At 38.4% G+C, this 18525-nt stretch overlaps 1 protein-coding gene across 2 annotated transcripts in view; it reads left to right on the top strand.

The window, feature by feature from the left end:
- nos1apa (nitric oxide synthase 1 (neuronal) adaptor protein a) overlaps window positions 1–18525 on the top strand; it is a 134401-nt gene that overhangs the window by 58771 nt on the left and 57105 nt on the right. For both annotated transcript variants that reach the window (XM_046875098.1, XM_046875183.1), the window contains exon 4: window positions 1447–1505. In XM_046875098.1, coding sequence (XP_046731054.1) covers window positions 1447–1505 — 59 coding nt within the window. The remainder of the gene's footprint in view (window positions 1–1446; window positions 1506–18525) is intronic.

The raw sequence follows: 18525 nt of genomic DNA, 5'->3' as shown, positions 1-18525 counted from the left end.
CAGCAAAATAAGAAAAAGAGGATTTCTGGACCATGAAACACTGCCAGTGGACTATTAAAGATCAGAGGAAAGTCTTATGGATCATTCAATCAAAATTGAAATCTTCGGTTCATCACGCAGGGTATTTTGTATGCCATAGAGTAGGTGAAAGGATGGGTACTCATTGTCTGAGTCCAGAGTTTTGCCTAAAGTGATTGGCACCATAAAACAAAACCTACTACCTCAGCATTTTTCAGCACCATGCAATAACCACTGGTGTACACCTAGTTGGTCAGAGAATCACACAGCAAGATAATGACTACCTCCAGGCAGTCAGAACACAGGTGGAAGGGGGTGGTAGCTTAGTGGGTAAGGGATTGGACTTCGGCTGTAAAGGTCATGTGTTCAAATCCCAGTTACACCAATCAGCCACTCTAGGGCCCCTGAGCAAGGACTTTAACCCCATAGCTGCTCAGTTGTATGAAAGAGTAACTCACTCTGAATAAGGGTGTCTGCCAAATGCCTTAAATGTAAGATAAAAAAAATACCTTAAAAGAAAAGAACAAAACTGTAGGCAAAATCTGGTGAGTAATGTGGGAGAGGAAGTGAGCTTATGTTTCACGTGTGAGGCGAGCTCTGTAACAGAGCGTGCATGTGGTCAGAATAGCATCATTTACACAGTTCCCGATGTACACAGGACGATGTCTTGGCACACCGATTTATGAAAATCAGTGCTTCTTGTGACTGTGCGTGCAACCTTGTGCTGCCACTTGTTGGCGTGTTACAAAACTACTCTGGAAACTTTTTGATACCACCTCATATTTGTCTTATTAAATCTGCGAAAGATGGCTACTTTAAGTCAACAAATTTCGATTCAAATTTTCTTTTTTTTTTTTTTATGTCTAATTGTTTATTTGTTATTAGCTGAACCTCTTGTAAGGGTCGAAATTATTTGTACTGAAATCACGCCATATGTAAATATGGATCTTGCTCTTAATGCGCACAATAAATTAAACATTATTTGTAGACATTTTCCCCAGAACACTTTTTTCACTCTTTCATGGGCTGGTCCTAGGATGTGACCCAGTGGTTAATGGACCAGTGCTATTTATTTGAACATTAACATAAACGTCAGACAGTATTTTTCAGAACAACATGAAAGACTGCATCCTGATCTCGTTCTGTATGGCTGAGAATGCACAAGGTCATTGAGGGTTTTTATTTTTTTAATAAGTTTATAGTTTTAATACAGTTTAAAACTTAAATCTAAGCATGTCCTCCAGGTGATTGTGATTTGATGCGAAATCATTTACTGGCCCTCACCGGGAACGCCAACTTTTTATTCATGCATGATGTGGACCTTGTGCCTCTGCCATCATTAATCATCTCTTAAAAGCAGTAGAGTTATTAGGAGCATCGGTGGCCGTATTAGTCATTCTCTAAAACTCTTTCCTTCTTTGTCTGTAGAAAAAAGAATGGATGTGGGATGAGAGCAAGATGATGGTGATGCAGGACCCCATTTACAGGCAAGTTTCCAATCATTCAAAAATACACATGCAATTCATGGTTCAGATCTCAGCAGGATTTCTGCCTTTGTACAACAGCAAGGAGCAAATCTTAGTTATTCTTAGTGCTGTGCTGCTTGCAGTTGAAACAAAGGAAATGTCTGGAAATGTCTTTGTGTTGTGGGATTATTTAGTGCCAGGTCTTGGTTTTTAATACCGAACAAACGAAAAGGATGTGACTTTCGCTAGATCATTAGTAGGAAATCTAAAGATTTCTCAGTATATAGTGGTCATGTTTTAATGCCTGGTAGCTGGTTGCATTCCACTAGTATATAACAGTAGATCGCTGTGATGTGACATTACAAGGGGATGCATCCAGCCAGCATCCAGTACCAGCTATTAGAAGAACCTGTCTATAATGTGTAAGCAATGCAATCTGTGATTTTCATTAGGAGCAACTGAGGGAAAAAAAACAAAAACAGGACACAGGAGGGTTAAATAAGCAAAGCAGGATATTTAATTAAGATGCCGTCTTTTCTAAAGTGTGCGGAAAAGGACGTGGGAGATGTAAGCACACGCTTCATTAAGACCTGAAGCAAGCAGAGGGCAATCAGTCAGATTTCCAAAACATGTTCAAGTCAAGCGGCTTTATCATATCAACCCCTATACAGTACAGTACACAGCAAAACGAAACAGCTTTACTCCAGGGCCATGGTGCTACACGATACAGCATACACTTACAAAAGATAACACAAAAATGACAAACAAACCTATACACAGAAGAGCCACTCAAACAACATTTACTGCAACACAATAATTCAATTAATTTTCATTTGTATTGCGCTTTTAGCAATAAACATTGTCTCAAAGCAGCTTTACACAGATAATGTGGTGCTAAAAATAAATATGTTCTTTATAAGTAAGTTTGTCCCTGATGAGTGAGCCGGCGGCGACTGTGGCAAGGAAAAACTCCCCGAGATGACATAAGGAAGAAACCTTGAGAGGAACCAGACTCAAGAGGGAACCCATCCTTATCTGGGTTGCACCAAATGTCCATTTATTACAGATATACGATGTTGAGGGGTGCAGTGATGGTGATCAGATGCAAACTGTAGTCCTGAGTCAGTGTAGCAGACTGTTGACATTAACTACAGTCCAAATCCATCCTCAAAGCTCCTGTTCTTACTCCATAATTTAATGGATCCCAGTATAATAATACAATAACCATATAACAGTGCAGCACTGACCAGTACACAGATCCTAGTTGGTCAGAGAATTACACAGCAAGATAATGACCCAGAATATACCTCCAGGCTGTGTCAGAACTACCTTAAAGAAAAAAGAACAATACTGTAGACTTCAACTCATGAAATGGCCAGAATAGTCTCCAGAAAGCAAAGTAGTCGATAACTACAAGACATTTGTAGAAACTTTTGCAATAGGGTTGGGAAGAACTTTCTGAACAATATTTGATTTTAGGTGTAGAAAGAATGCAATAAATGTATAAGGCTTTTTGGCTATTTGCAAAAGGTCACAGTTTGAGAGAAAAACTTTGATTAATATGTGTTTTTATATTTATGCCCAGTTGTTTGTTTGTTATGAGCCGATTTAAAATCACTATCTTTGTCACCCAAATCAGGATGAGGTTCCCCTTTGAGTCTGGTTCCTCTCCAAGTTTCTTCCTCATAACATCTAAGGGAGTTTTTCCTTGCCACAGTCGCCCCAGGCTGCTCATCAGGGATAAAAACACATCATTCACTTATATTAAAAAGTATTGTTCTATAATTTGTACAGTCTGTAAATCTGCTTTGAGACAATGTCCGCTGTGAAAAGGGCTATAGAAATAAACTTGAACTTGAAGCACAGAGCAGTCCAGATTCTTGTTGAGGAGTCTGCTGATGGCTGTGAGGGTCTGAATGCTTCGGACACACAACCTTAAATACAATGCAAAAGTTCAAGAAACCAGAACAAGCTAATTAAGAAAACAATGCTCAGCGATGCATACATGAAATTAGCAAGAACCTCACAAAGATTAGAGCTCAGAGTCAAAGGGATCGATGGGTTACAATGCAGCATGTGGAAGCACAGTCGTTAAGGCTAGAGGTGGACCTATATGGGTTTGTCTCCTGCCGATATTTCTAATTAAATCATTGGCTCCAGTTGGCTGGCGTCAGCTGTTCTTTTGCCAAATTCTGCATGTTTAATTGGACGTGGAGCTAGTCAGTGAAAGAGAAAACTCTGACTGGCTATTAAGCTTAGTGAATGAGCACACGAGAAAAATACCTAAACAAACAACAGTGGAATAAAGAGGAAACGCACAGACACTTGTCTGTCTTGCTCTTGTGCTTAGGTGACATTGAAAAAAGCTACACAAATCCGTTAGTAATGATCGCGGCAGGTGTAAATGCTGCTTGCTTTATATATTCACCGTTAGAATGCCAAATACTGACTACTGCCACCTGCTGGTTAGGGAGAGTTATGTTCTGTTACAGTGTGTATCGGATGCACCTGCTTAATAATCAGACTAATTTGCAGCACAATCGGTCAAAAATTAGCCTGATCAAACGACCGATCGATCAATCGACCTCTAGTTTTGAGTTCAATCCCAGCAACACTAAGCTGCCACTACTGGGCCCTTGAGTACGGCTCTGAACTGCTTTTAATTCGCTCTGGATAGGGGGCATCTGCCTATTGCCATAAATGTATAAGAATGAGAAGTGGCTTCAGGATCACTGATGAATCTGGAGCACAATGTGTTCAATGTGACCACAAACTCCTAATGGACCTCATAGGGATGATGCGCTCAATTAATTGTATTTTCTATTGGGCTGAAATGGAAGTCCATTGATTCTTTGTGTGACTTTACAACCAAATAAATTCCAAGCCACATATTGAGATTGGATCCGATTTCTCAACAGCGGCTCGCTCTGGACTTAATGTTGTTTCTTGCAACAGGCTAATATCCTACAAGAAAAAACAAAATCTAATTTACTCCAAGGTCAGATTTTCGCATTTTTTACCACAGTTTTGTCTGAGATACGAATACAGATGCGGTCAGGTTGAGCTTTAACTCTTTTACCTCTGAATAAGTCACACTGATTCCAGGTGAGATTAGAACTTATTTCTAGGGTGAATAAAAATGCAAGCAGCTTGTCTCCGAACACTCGCGGCATTTTTATCTGCGCTCACTAGAAACCCAATGCATTCTTAATTTAAAGCTTGCACATTTCACATGCACTTGAGTGTTTAATCTGGTCTGCAGTGGAACAGCTCTACATAAACATCCCACTCACCGGTCAGAGATAAGAATGGAATGTTACCTAGCATTTTTTCTAAGTGCCCACATTACAAACTGTGTTTCTTAGCAACGCTAATTAAAACAAAAGGGATGATGAACTCTCTTTATTTTCGCACGTCAAGATAGCATTGTGAGCTGGCGCACTTTGCAAAATATAATAGGGGTGTCATTATAGCCTTTTTCGGTACGATATGAACTCAATGCCATTTCTCTTTAATGCGGTTCAGTTTGTTTCACATCCATTATACAGCATAATGAAATTTCACTCTGTTCTGATGCCGCCAAGGTTGTTTTTTCTGTACGGCGGTTAAGACTCGAGGAGAGCCACTACAAAATGCTGCAGCACAGGATTACCTAATTTGTTCAGAAAGTCTGGAAAATGAACCGAGCCGCCCCTCCAGTGCCGCATTTTAGCCTCATTTACCATGTACATGTCATTACTGAGACGTACCATTTCTCAAGGTGAACTGAAGCCTGTTGTCAGCTGAGTCAGGCAGTGGGTGGTGTTTACACATCATGTCTGACCATGGGCTCGGTTAATGAGGGATTGTGGTTGGCCTTTAAATGACTGGATTAGCAACAGGGAAACATGAAACTTCAGGGTGACCATGAAGCTTCCAGACAATTAGTTTTTCCTGTTCCCCAGCATGGGACTATACCATATTTAACAAAAAGCAGTCAGTAATAATGCTGGTTCTCGTTATGGATTTGATACACTGTTTGTCCTGATCCTCCATGGTTTTCTTGGCATGGCTGAACGTCCATGGGTTTTTCTGATTGAAATGAACAGTGCGATTGGTGTGATGCAACACTTGCACATCATTTCCAATGAGAATTTAGGGCAAAGCAAGTAATTGCCCTGTGCCACATGTGATGTGGTGTTTGTAGTTTCTGTTGTGCCATTCTTTTTTCCTCTCTTTTCTTTCGCTCTCTCTGTCTCTCTCCGTCCCTTCCCTCAGATCCTATGCTTTGTTTCTATTCCTATAATGTGTTGTCTAGGAATGGATTGGAAATAAATGATATGTTTAATAGGCAAGATGTATTTAACCAGTCATCAATACATCTGTGTGTGTGTGTGTGTGTGTGTGTGTGTGTGTGTGTGTGTGTGTGTAATTGTCAGAATTGTCTTATTTCAGCATACTTTAATAAGTGTGTGCATTTAAGAAGTGTATATATACAAGAATATACAAGTTATTTATTTATTTATTTATTTATTCATTTGTTCATGAATGAGTTTATTCCTTCCGTCCTTCATTCATTCACTCCCTCAATATGCGGATTTTTTCGAGATTTTCTCCTTTTAAGAGAAAAATTGTTGAAGACGGAGAATCCGAAAAAACTTTGGCGATTTCGCACATGCACAGTACAAATCGCGTTTCTGTTTTGGATCGAGAGGTACAGTGACACGAGGCAGAGACCAAACAAACAGCTGTGCAGCACTTAATGTGTAACTACAGTGGTGTGAAAAAGTGTTTGCCCCCTTCCTGATTTCTTTTTTTTTTTGCATGTTTGTCACACTTTAATGTTTCACACTTTTTTCACACAGGGCCATGTAGTTTTGGATTGTGTTTTCCCTCAATAATTAAAACCTTCATTTAAAAACTGCATGTTGTGTTCACTTGTGTTCTCTTTTACTTATATTTGAATTAGTTTGATGATCTGAAAGTGTGATATACATGCAAAAAAAATAAGCAATCAGGAAGGGGGCAAACACTTTTTCACACCACTGTATATTCCACACGTAAAAACAAGGATTGCGTTCCGTGCACACGTGTGCATTGTAGCGAAATTCCGGTATCGAAACGGTACAAATACGTGTACTGTTACATCTCTGCTAGACAGCGATTCAAAACGAAATTATTGGACTTTTAAAGCAATTAAAACACCTGTAACTAGCTGCCATTCACTTATTAAACCTTGCTAGCAGAGCAGTGCTACAAAGGGTAGGGTTCAGACCAGCCACAAACTGTGCTGCTCATTGGGTATTACAGAAATAGGTTTTGCTTAGTTAGAAAAATCAAATTAGAGTGCGCATCGACCAGATTTATTGATGTAGGTAAAATATTTTTATCGATCCAAACAACAACACCGGCTATAAGATTAAGCACTGATTCATCATTAGTGGCTATAAAAATAAACATTCCTTTTATTCTCCAGTAAAGATCTACAGCGCTCCAGCGTCACAGTGCAGATTATCCAAACCTTTTTTGTTTCTTTTAATTACTCACCGCCGGCTAATTGCAACACCTGAAGTGCAGTCAGGGTTCTAATTCATCACAAAGAAAGTGTTCAATAGGGTCGCAATCAAAGTTTTAGAGCAGGTCACTCAAGATCTTCCACACCATAAAGATATATGATACTCCAACCATATCTTTATATTTATCTGTATATTATATTCATAGTACTGTCTATTATGTTAGGTTCCCTGGTGGTTTAGTGGTTAGGATGCGGCGCTCTCACCGCTGCGGCCCGGGTTCGATCCCCGGTCAGGGAACCAACCCCAGCCATTAGGGTTGCACAAGCCCTAAATGGGGAGGGTTGCGTTAGGAAGGGCATCCAGCGTAAAAACATGTGCCAAATCAAACATGCGGATGGTCCGCTGTGGCGCCCCCTAACGGGAGAAGCCGAAAGAAAGTTTAGTACTGTATATTATGTTCACAGTACATACACATCTGTAAATCACTCCTATAATAACATTTTATTTAATTTATGTAACTTATGTAAACACTGTATATCCTGCACTTGCTGTTATTGCACACTGGTTAGACCTAAACTGCATTTCGTTGGCTTGTACTTGTACATGTGTAATGACAATAAAGTTGAATCGAATCGAATCTAATCTATAGCGCCGGCATTGTGCATCGTCATGTTGGAACAGGTTTGGGCCTCCTAGTTCAAGTGAAGGGAACTTTTAATGTTGGCGCATCCAAAGACATCTTGTACTGTTGAACGCCTCTAGTTTGGTGGCAACAATTTAGAAAAGAAGGAAAAAGTTAGGTGAACATCTCGTATATTTTACCTCAGTGTATATCATTTTTCTTTTCATGTCCAAAATTGAAGAAAGAGTCAATCTGTGCTTTACGAATAAGTAACTTTCATACTATTCACTGCCGTACCCAAGTATCACCTGCGTATGAGAACACGATGAAGCGATCAGCACAGGGAATGACATTTGTAGGGTTTAGTAAATTAGCCGCCTGCTGCTACTCGAATATGCGCAAATCTTGTGTGTGATCAGTTTTAACATCTGTGTCAATTAGATGATGATTTTTGTGTTTGCGTTAATGATAGTTGATTAAGCCTTTATTAGATTTTCTATTTAAGTGCTTAATATTGTGCAGATTTTCTCTGCGTGATCCATTTGGTTAAGAATGTGACGTGTATTTTTTATTTTTTTTATTTTTGTCATTGTATAAATTTTCAAGTGTTTTTCAGCCCAATCTTTTCTAATGGGCGTAATTTATGTACGATAAAAAAAAACGAAGAATTTTGACACGTTTAAAGAACGCGAAAGTAATAACATCATTAAATACAAAACATTTTATTTATTTTTTTTTAAAGCTTTTATGAAGTCAGTGTTATTTATAAGTTAAACTGTAAATTTATATCGGAGGGGGGGCTTTTTTTTTCTGGAAGGAAAATTTATTGTTCTGTTTAACCAACATAATCACAGAAGTGCTTTTCAGCTCGATGGTGCATGCATGAAACAAAAGCCTCAGGAAAGCATTAATCTTTCATTCTTTTTTTTTTCTTTTCTTTTTTTCCCTTGATTTTCAAATTTTTTTTTTTTATAAATACACTCATTATTATTGTGCACTTCTGTGTCAGAGAGAGTTTGGAAAAAAAAAAATCAATACGCATTTGTATTATTGCTTGGGATCCGTGTAGAAGCTCACATTAGATATGTAACTGAATGAAGAACATATGTAATAAAATTCTAATGTGTTCTAAATAGATCTATAAACAGGAGCTCGACACGAGGCGTCTGGTTGAGACTAAAGATATGCAAAGAAAAAAAATCTGATCTTGCAAACAAAGCAACAAAAGATTTGTCTGATCGAGACTTTTTTTTGTTTTCATGAGGACACAATTGGTTTGTGAGAACAGGCTTGTTGAATCTGTCCAAGGTTCCAGATCATGGACTAATAAAAATGGGCAGATACTGTAGGAAGCTCACAGGGCAGAGAGAGAGATTACATGCAGTGCTGTAGAATGAATTGATAATAATAATCTTTTTTTTATATAGCATCTTTAAAAGCTGCATCTCAATGCCCTTTCCAAGCCTATACATAAGATATAAATAAATAAAATAATAATTATAATTATAATAATAGTCAAAAGATACAATAAATAGACATCAGATACTTCACCGAAAAAAGAATCACCTTAACGCTATTTTAATAAAGTTTCAAGAGCAGATTTAAAAAACACTAAAAGATTCAGCCTGTCTAATCTCAATCTCAAATTTCGAGGTATTAGTGCACAAGTGGAAAAATCTTGAGCGCTCATAGAACGTAAATGGGTTGGAGGAGCATCTAAAAGATCAGAATTAGAGGTGCAAAGATCACGCCTTGAAGTGTATACAGTTAAAAGCTGCCATACCATGTAGGGGTTTGTACACTTTATTGCCAAAAGTATTAGGTGACCTGGTCATTAGTTTGGTATGTGCTTTTTGAGCTTCGCATTTCACATTTAGTTCCGATGTGCTCTTCTAATTCCCTCCACTTTTCTGGGAAGATGTTCCACTAGATTTTGGAGTTTGCTTGTGGACATTTGTGTTGATCAGCCACAAGGGTTTTAGTAAAGTCAGGTACTGATGTAGGTGAGGAGGCCTGGGGTGCAGTTAGCATTCAAATTTATTACTCCCTTTTCAAAGCATGTATACCAGATCTTCAAGGAGCTCACTTTGTGCACAGGGGCATTGCCATGCTGAAGGTTCGGGTGAATGCTAAATTTTATTACATACAATTGTGTGCCTCCAGCGTTGTGGTAACAGTTTAGAGGAGAACCATATATGGCAGGAAAGGTCAGGTGGCAAATAGTTTTGTCCATATTGTGTGGGTCAGCACGAGAATTTTTAAATCAATCCAAAATCTAACAGTGAACCAATGCAATGACTCCAAAACTGAAGAAATTTGAACAACCTGCAATTTGTTTAAAGCCCCAACAAGCAAAGTGTTACAGTATTTGGTGCATAATATAAGCAAAAGTATTGATAAATCTTTCAGCAGCCACAAAAAGATAACTTAGGGTGCACTTTATAATGTTTCTGAGATGGAGAAACTAAATTTGAACTATTTTTGAACTGTATTTATAATATCCTTAGTAACTGCCTGGGTAGATCACAGTGGTTTAGATTGTTTTTTTTGTTTTATTTCAGCAGATTGTGATTTACAATCCTTTTTTTTTCGTTCTCTTTACACAACCTGGTCATCACACAACATGCCCTCAAGTCCCTGAGGTAGAAAAAGAACTGGGCATGTGCCCATTAGCATAGAAGAGCCATAACCTCTTGGCTGCTCCCAGCTTATTAGGTTGTGTCTGGCACAACATGCTGTAACTCACAAATACCCACACTGTTGTTCCTCCTCGCAGTCTTACTGGAGTGCTCATTAGCACAAGGGCTTAAATAAACCACTGTGTGCAGAATGAGAAATGAAATGCAGTGCACCAGCAGGGAAGCTCGTAATCTGCGAATGATAAATTACAGGTGTGTGTGAGGTTGGGGGGTCATGGGGGTGGGGAGCTGTGGGTTGTAATCCGTGAGGTTCTGAAGCTCTCACGGGCCACGTGCTTTGTATGGTAGGATGCTTCAAATGCTTTTCAAGACAATACTGTGTTCCATCAAAGTGCGGTGTGGAGCGAGTAGGTGTACTTGATTTAACCTTAAGATGGAGGACTAGGAATGATCAATCTCCAGAGCAGCTCCAGCAGGCTTTTTGTTTAGAGAGAATAGGAAAAAAGAGGAGATAAGTCACCCAGTCCTATCTCGCTTACACAAAACACACAGATAGAGGATGCAGAGACACCTGACAGCTTATCAGCATGCCTGAACAATTTGTCTTGTCTCCAGGGAGTCGTGCTGAATCAAAACAACATGGAGCCTGTCACGGTACTGCTGAAACCAGAATTCACAAGTCATGGCAGGATTAACATGACTCCAGCAACACCCCCCCTTTTCTCAATTTCCAAGTTACCGCTCTAATGGATTCCCATGTGTGTTTGCACTTCTTGCACACGCTGTTCATGTCTTGTGCCTGCTTTAGAGGACAGTCTTACCTCTGCACTGTGGGTTTGTCCTGTGCTCTCGCCAGGACGTTTATTCATTTATTTGCTCATACTGAAAATCCTTTCAACACACTTACTGTTCAAAAACAAAGTGGGACATTGTGTTTACATTCATGGCATTTGGCAGATGCCCTTATCCAGATCACCTTATATTTATCTCATTCATACAACTGAGCAGCTATGGGGTTTAAAGGGCCTTGCTCAGGGGCCCAGGAGTTGCATCTTTAGTGTGGCTGGGAACTCATGACCTTTGGATCCAAACTACTAAAAATGTTGGTCATCATCAAGAGGGAGTTTTTAGAGTCAATTGTGCAATATACAATATGTGTATACATTCAATATACTAAGTTTAATTCTTAGACAGTAGTTTGAAGTTTGCTACAATACACTATAATAGATAGACAGATAGACAGACATACATATACATATATTTATATATTTACATATAGGTTGATGGGTATATAGGTTTAATCATCCCATAGGGAAATTCACAATTATAGGATTACAAATTAATAGGATTTTCAAGTTATACAGCAATATCTGACATTAGTTCTATTTACAAAGATCTAGTTGGTATGTGATCAACAGTTTCAAGCTTTTGTGTACATTGATGGCACTTTGTGGATGTTTGTATTCAGATGTTTTTACATTTATCTCATTCATACATATAAATAGGTAAAAGGCCCAGCAGTCGCAGTGTAAGGCTTTTGGTAATTGGTATTTTTGACCAGTATTGGGACTTCTAACCCAATGCTATATTCACTAAACCCCTACTTTCCTCACAGGCTACGTCTGCACCGATCCAGATAAATTCTAAAATCTAAAAACACTCCACGTTCACACTTTGGTATTCACTCATTTCCAATCCACACCGAAACGTCTAAAAACGCTTATGTCCCTGTCGTAAGACGCTTCAACCGGCATCATTTCCGCCTGCGGTTTATTTACTTTACGTTTAAAACGTCGATGCAATGACTAAAACCGCGTCATCGATTTCGAAAGCCTCCGTTTTCACAGTCCACACTGGGACGCAAAAGGACCCGAAAACTCAATTGTGTTGAGATCGTTTTTGAAAATCTACATTTTCGTTGACTGCAAACGGCCAAAACGAAGAGAAAAAATATGCGTTTTCAAACGAAAAACATATGTGGAGATGGCCAGAATTACACACACACACACACACACACACACACGCACACACACACACACACAAAATAACCCAAGCTCAGTTTTCTAAATGAGACCCTGGCACTATGAGACCATCACCTCCTCTGACAGGTATACATTTTGAATAGCAGCTATTTGTAAGAAGTAAGCAACATGTCAGTTCAGCTTTAAATAGTTTTTGCCGGAAGTGTTATACGAGCATGTTAAGTCTTTAAGCTGCAAGAGCAGAGCGCAACCCAGCATAGCAATCTATATGTCTCAATGTAAACACCTCTTTGAGAGCTCCTGTGGCTGTATTCCCACAGAGCCTGGCCTTTTTACGCTTTATCCGATCTTATGCGCTCAGTTTGAAGGCCATCAGCTTCCCTTACTGCACTATTTGTTTAAATCAAACTGGAGAATTCAAAGTTTCCTTCCAAATGCCACGACACACACGTGACCATCTCTCTCTCACACACACACACACACACACACACACACACACACACACACACACACACACACACTTCTTTTTGCACCTAAATCTTTGAGAGAAAAATTTGGACTTTGATTCAGAAGTTTTCAACATTAGTTTTACAGCACGCCTTTATATTACTGCGTACTGTATCATTTTGTGGTGCAAAATAAAAATAAATGTACTGCCTTTTAAGATTTATTTGTCACAAATGTTATATAGTTATATACAGACTTTCAGCTAAATGGAAACCTGATCGGCTGCTCAGAAAATTGTGTGTTGCTTCATGCGAACTATAAATTTCAAATATGAGAAAATATAAGAAAAAAAAATATATATATATATATATATATATATATATTGTACGAAAATATTAGGTAATTAAATATATTCCCCCCTCCCTAGTTTCAGACATGCTCACTATGCACTTCATGTTCCATCAGTTGTGGCACAGAAAAGTGATTTGCTCGATTTTACACTACATGACTCCCTCCATGATGATCCTTCCATATTACAGTAATAAAACAATTTGTCAGCATCGTGCCTTATTTAAAGTTGACCTTTTTTTTTTTACGCTGCCAGCTCTCTCATGTCCCCGCCAGCGCTGACGAGTTTAACTTTCCAAAATTACCACCATTAATCTTGTAAAGCAACAACAAAATCAATACTCTGTTCTTAATAGATTTATTAAGTTGTAGAGTCTCAGTGCTGAATACAATAGAACTGGTTGTTCTAATATATATTTTAGATCTCTTAATACACAAAGGATCTTTTTTATTTTTTATTTTATTTTTTTAAAAGCACTCAAAGATCTCGGTCGCTTTCACCGTCATTATTGTTAATGCCACCCTTTTTTTTTTCTCCTAAATTAGCAAATTATTTTGGATTTTTTCTCACTGAGTGTGTTGTAGATCAGTGGGAAGAAATGCTCTGTTGATGAGAGAGGTCAGAGTTAGAAAGCCCAGGCTGCTTAGAGAAGACTGCAAGGTTACAGCGATTCAAGTAATCCCATTTGTTTAAGCAGAAAAGCTCATTAGGATGCACAACATATTGAGGTGGACGGGTTACAACTGCAGAAAAACACATCAGATTGGACTCCTATTAGCCAGGGACAGGATGCTGAGGTTTGCAGTGAGCACAACTGTTTGAACTGTTGCAGCCTGGAAAAAAAAGAAAAAACAACCAGGTGAAGTTTAACTAATTTTCAGATGTCCACTATTCAGGGTTCAAAGTCCAGCAATACGATATATTAAAGATACAGCTATTACGATGCAGTGCGATTCCGATTTGATTCAACGCAATACGATGCAATGGAACAAATACGACGCTATGCAGATCAGTTTGGTTCGGATAGTTCGCTTGTATTCATTTGGTTCAGACAGACAGCAAATCATACATTTTTCTTAAGTGCTGTAAGAAATGGCAGTCTGCCCTAACCTAGATTCCACCCCAAGATACATCAGAATTAGCTCATCCACAAAAATATCTTAAATATCACAAAGGATAATTATGTAGTTTGTTCATAATATCAGTCGAATCAATTTAATCTAATCAGTCTGGAAGAGGCAGCAAACCATCAGGAACAATGACCATTTTAAACAATACCCTAATCCGACCTGTTGGGGGCAAAGCCAGCAAAAGTGTAAGCACCGGCGATTACCATTTGCAGACCTCCAGCTAGACAGCAGTATCACCCAATTATTTTACCCCTTACTCATTTCCTACAGGTAATTAACATTAAAGCTAAATCCTACTTATATTACAAGAGGAAGAGCAGTATAAAATGTCTGAGCAGTGTTCTTTTTAACTCCGATGAACCCGAAGAACTTTTTGTGTTTTGTGACAGCTACACTGTTATAAACTTCATTACTAACTTTGTCGTCCTCATCATTTTTTCCTTCTGACTTCTAACACATGGCTCTTTTCACACACAGGCCTTTGTGATGCGACAAACAAAAGATTGAATAAAACCTTTATTTTATTTTCCTGTTCTGTCTCCAGGAAAATGCAGCTCTACCTCTGCCATGTTAATCTGTATTCTGTTTGACTCTCAGGACACGCCTCGGTTTTTGTAGAGAACGCGCATTAGAAACCTTTCAGCCTTACCTTCTGCTTCATGTTGTGTATCAGATATACGAAGTGCTTCGGGTCACATATTTACGACGTGCCACAGAGTGGATTTGTATCCCGCTAAGCCCTTTATCACCAGCGCATGTCTTTGTATGCAAAGTGTTCATCAGGGGAAGGGTGTAAAACACCAAACAGGCCAAAAATAGTGGGCAGTAAACACTTTGATCTTTGAGTAAATGTAGTAATTAAGGAGATTTTTTTTTTCATGGCTGAGTGTAGTTTAAATGAGCTCAGTTTAAATCTCCACCTCTGTAGTTAGTCATGGTGACTGCATTCCCAACAGCATTTCCCAATCTTACTGTTCTATGTTTTCTACCTCTCTCTCTCTCTCTCTCTCTCTCTCTCAATCTTTCTCTCTTCCTTTTCACTGATAACACACACAAACCCACATGCTTCAGACCCTGTATGCAACATCTTATATCTTTGAGCACACCCTGATAGTAGAGGCCAGAAATAGAATTGTCTGAGGCTTTATTCCTCCCTACATCCTGCATCAAAGAATGGTGAATAGAATTGCGCTGCAACTGTGCGGCTAAGAAACAAGAAGGATTTTTTTTCTACAGTGATATGAGTTAGAGTTAAATACTGGCAGGTTTCTACATTTCCTTGATTTTCCTGAGCCAAAAGTCTGGTTGTTTTTATTATTATTTTTTTTATTTTGGCTAAGACGAGGATGTTTCACTGACACCGTACTGTAAATGGCAGCCACTTTCACTTGCCGCCCACTCATTGCTGGCAAATTCTCCATTCTGACTGTTCAGAAAGTGTTGTCATTTTCTGTAATATGTTTATATTAATTGGCTTATTTCAATATGATGTTGTTTCATGTATATTCTGGATGCAAGTCAAAAATGGCAGGATTTTGTGAAGGAAAAAAAAATGCTTAAAATGTTAAAATACAGCATGCAAATTTTAAAATACAAATGTATAGTTTTTCCGGGTAGCGTCCGTTGATAGAGCTGCTGAGCAGGTGAAATTTACTATCCCTCAACCTTTATTATAAAGCAATAACCTAGTTGCATAAGTTTGCACATTCCTAAACTTTGTTGAATCTCCTCCTGATTTTTTTATCCACTCAGTCTTTTTGGGGAAGAGTTTTTTGCCATGTAGCACAGCTCTACTTGCCAATATTTTCCAACTCTTTCTTGCCATAGACAAACTTTCTCGATCGATCAAATTATAAGCGCATCTCTTGTGCACAGACCACTTCAGGTCACCCCACAGATTATTGTATTTATTTGTTGGAATCAAAACTGGGTTCTGGCAACATCTTCCACAAACATTGATCTTTTATTGAAACCGTTCCTTTGTTGATTTAAATGTATGCTGTGCGGCATTGTGATGCTAAAATGTGAAATTCCTTTTCATCTCCAGCTTTCTAGCAGACACCTGAAGTTTTTGCACCAAAATTGACTATTAATGATTCCCCACAGTTATGGGTGAAGAGAAGCAGCTCTAAAGCTTGGTTCTGTCACCTTCATAATGCATATTGTGCCATTTTGGTGAGGATTTTTTTTTTTTTGTATAAAAAGACATTGATTTTCTTCATTATTGAATTATTATTTTGGAAATGTTTCACTCAGACCATAATAAATTCTGCCACGTAGTTTGGGGTGATTTATTGTGGATTCTGTCCAGCCACCCTGCTATTATTAAAATCAGCTGGACTTTTTATGCATTTATTTTTTTTTATTTATAGTCTTGGCAGATGCTCTTATCCAGAATGACATGACATAGTATCAAAAAGGTTCGAGACTCACTTTGTTTGTAAGAAAGTACTTTATTTATCTACTTGAACACATTATCACATTCAAAAAAGTCCCCACGCTGGATTTCTGCAATGGTGTCAAAAACTGTGACCTGTGAGCTGGATTTTCATCTTCGTGAAGAAGGCGCAGGAGCCAAATCTGTTGATACCGACTCGTACAATTGTCTCATTTACAACCGAGCAATTAAGGGCCTTGCTCAAGGGCCCAGCAGTTGCAGCTTGATCATACTGGTATTTGAACTCATGACCTTCCGATCAAAAGTCCAACATCTTAACCCTTGAGCTTCCACTACCATTTCGCTCCTGTTGAATAAACGGATGAATGTCAGTATATTAGTGTGGTCAGTTTTTACCCCGTGGCTCAGTCCATGCAGTTATGCTGAACATAAATAAGGTGATGAAAAGAACTGGCTGTTTACCCCCTCTCTCTCTCTCTCTCTCTCTCTTGTGGATAGATTGCATTTTCCCAGCAGGCCCCCCCCAATGTAGTAGCACAAAGGCCCATAGCAATCTCATCTTTTTAAAATTATTCAGCTCGAATTCAAGTTACAAGCTGCAACGAGCTGACCATTTCATCTTGGAAACTACTTCACCGTGAATTTTGATGATTAGCTGTTTGTGTCTGAGATGGATTAATTTTTGCTCGCTTTTTTTTTTTTTTTAATTAAATGAATTAAGCAAAAAGGGGTTATTAACAATAATGCACTCGGATGAGTAAAGAGCGCTATCCATGCTCAAACCAGCAATCCTGGACACATCGCATTTATCTGTTTGTCTGTGAGTGAGAGAGAGTGAGAGACATGGAGATGGAGATAGAAGGAGCACCTTCAACCCCACTATCAAACAAATGCAGGCGTTTTCTTTAACATAATGAACCTAACCGGAGCAGCAAATAAAGTTTGGTCAGATTTGCAATAATGTGCTTGTTTTCTTAAAACCCGAAAAACTGCTTGGCCAAGCGTCATTTTCTTTTTAATACATCCTACATGGTGATGAGATTCGGGGATGTACCTGAACTGATTATCGTGATTGCAACATTTTTGTGTTCATCACATCGTCTCCTTTATTATATACTTCAGTCTCTAATGATAATAAAATATACTTAAAATCATACAATCATTGGAAACATTTTCTATAGTTTCTTACTATTTTATTTGAATCATAAAGTCTGAAGATGCTATCATAGAGCAGCTTATAATTGGATAGAATAATGTTTTTTTTTCTACTGTCTCAAGCCAGATGTGTTATTGAGATGTTTTTGTCTGTAACTTTTTTTTTATGGACACGGTTGTACAGCTTGGTGTTGGGGTTTCTCATGACTGGTGGTTGTGTTATGTCAGTAACAGGTGGATTAAAAGGTCAGGCCACGGAGTACCCAAGCCCATGGCACATGTGTGATCTGTCAGATGTGAATTTGGCTTCTGCCAATTGAATTAATTGACTTTAATCCCTTTGAACTGCTGGGATTAGTCAGCTATACACAGTGTTTGCCTTTTTAGAGGAAAGTAATTAAAAGTAGCAAGAAGTAGCCAGATGATAAAGTGGACTTTATATAAGATTAGAGTTTATACAAATTCTTTTTACAGAGTAGAGATATTCATATTCACAAAATCATTTTTATTAGGAATCCAGATAAAAGAGAAAAAAGACATAAAGGAAGCATGAAGAACTCACTTTTATTACACAATACTGTAATTATTGGTTAGAAATTTGAAACAATGATCTGTGGTTGGTAATTGGGAACAATATTGATTAGTGATTGGCAGTTATTGGCTTTAAGAATAAAAGTGATCAGGGATTGGTTGTTGTGACGATGGTGATTAATGATTGGTCATTGAGAACGATGATGATTAGTGATTAGTCATTTGGGGCCAGCGGTGAATAATAATTGTTTGTTGTTGGCTGTTTTTTTATGGTGATCAATAATTGGCACAAT

This window comes from Silurus meridionalis, chromosome 1 (assembly GCF_014805685.1).
Source record: "Silurus meridionalis isolate SWU-2019-XX chromosome 1, ASM1480568v1, whole genome shotgun sequence".
In the NCBI taxonomy this organism is placed as follows: Eukaryota; Metazoa; Chordata; class Actinopteri; order Siluriformes; family Siluridae; genus Silurus; species Silurus meridionalis.
The sequence above is the reverse complement of the archived record's forward strand: the minus strand, read 5'-3'. Positions and strand labels throughout refer to the sequence as shown.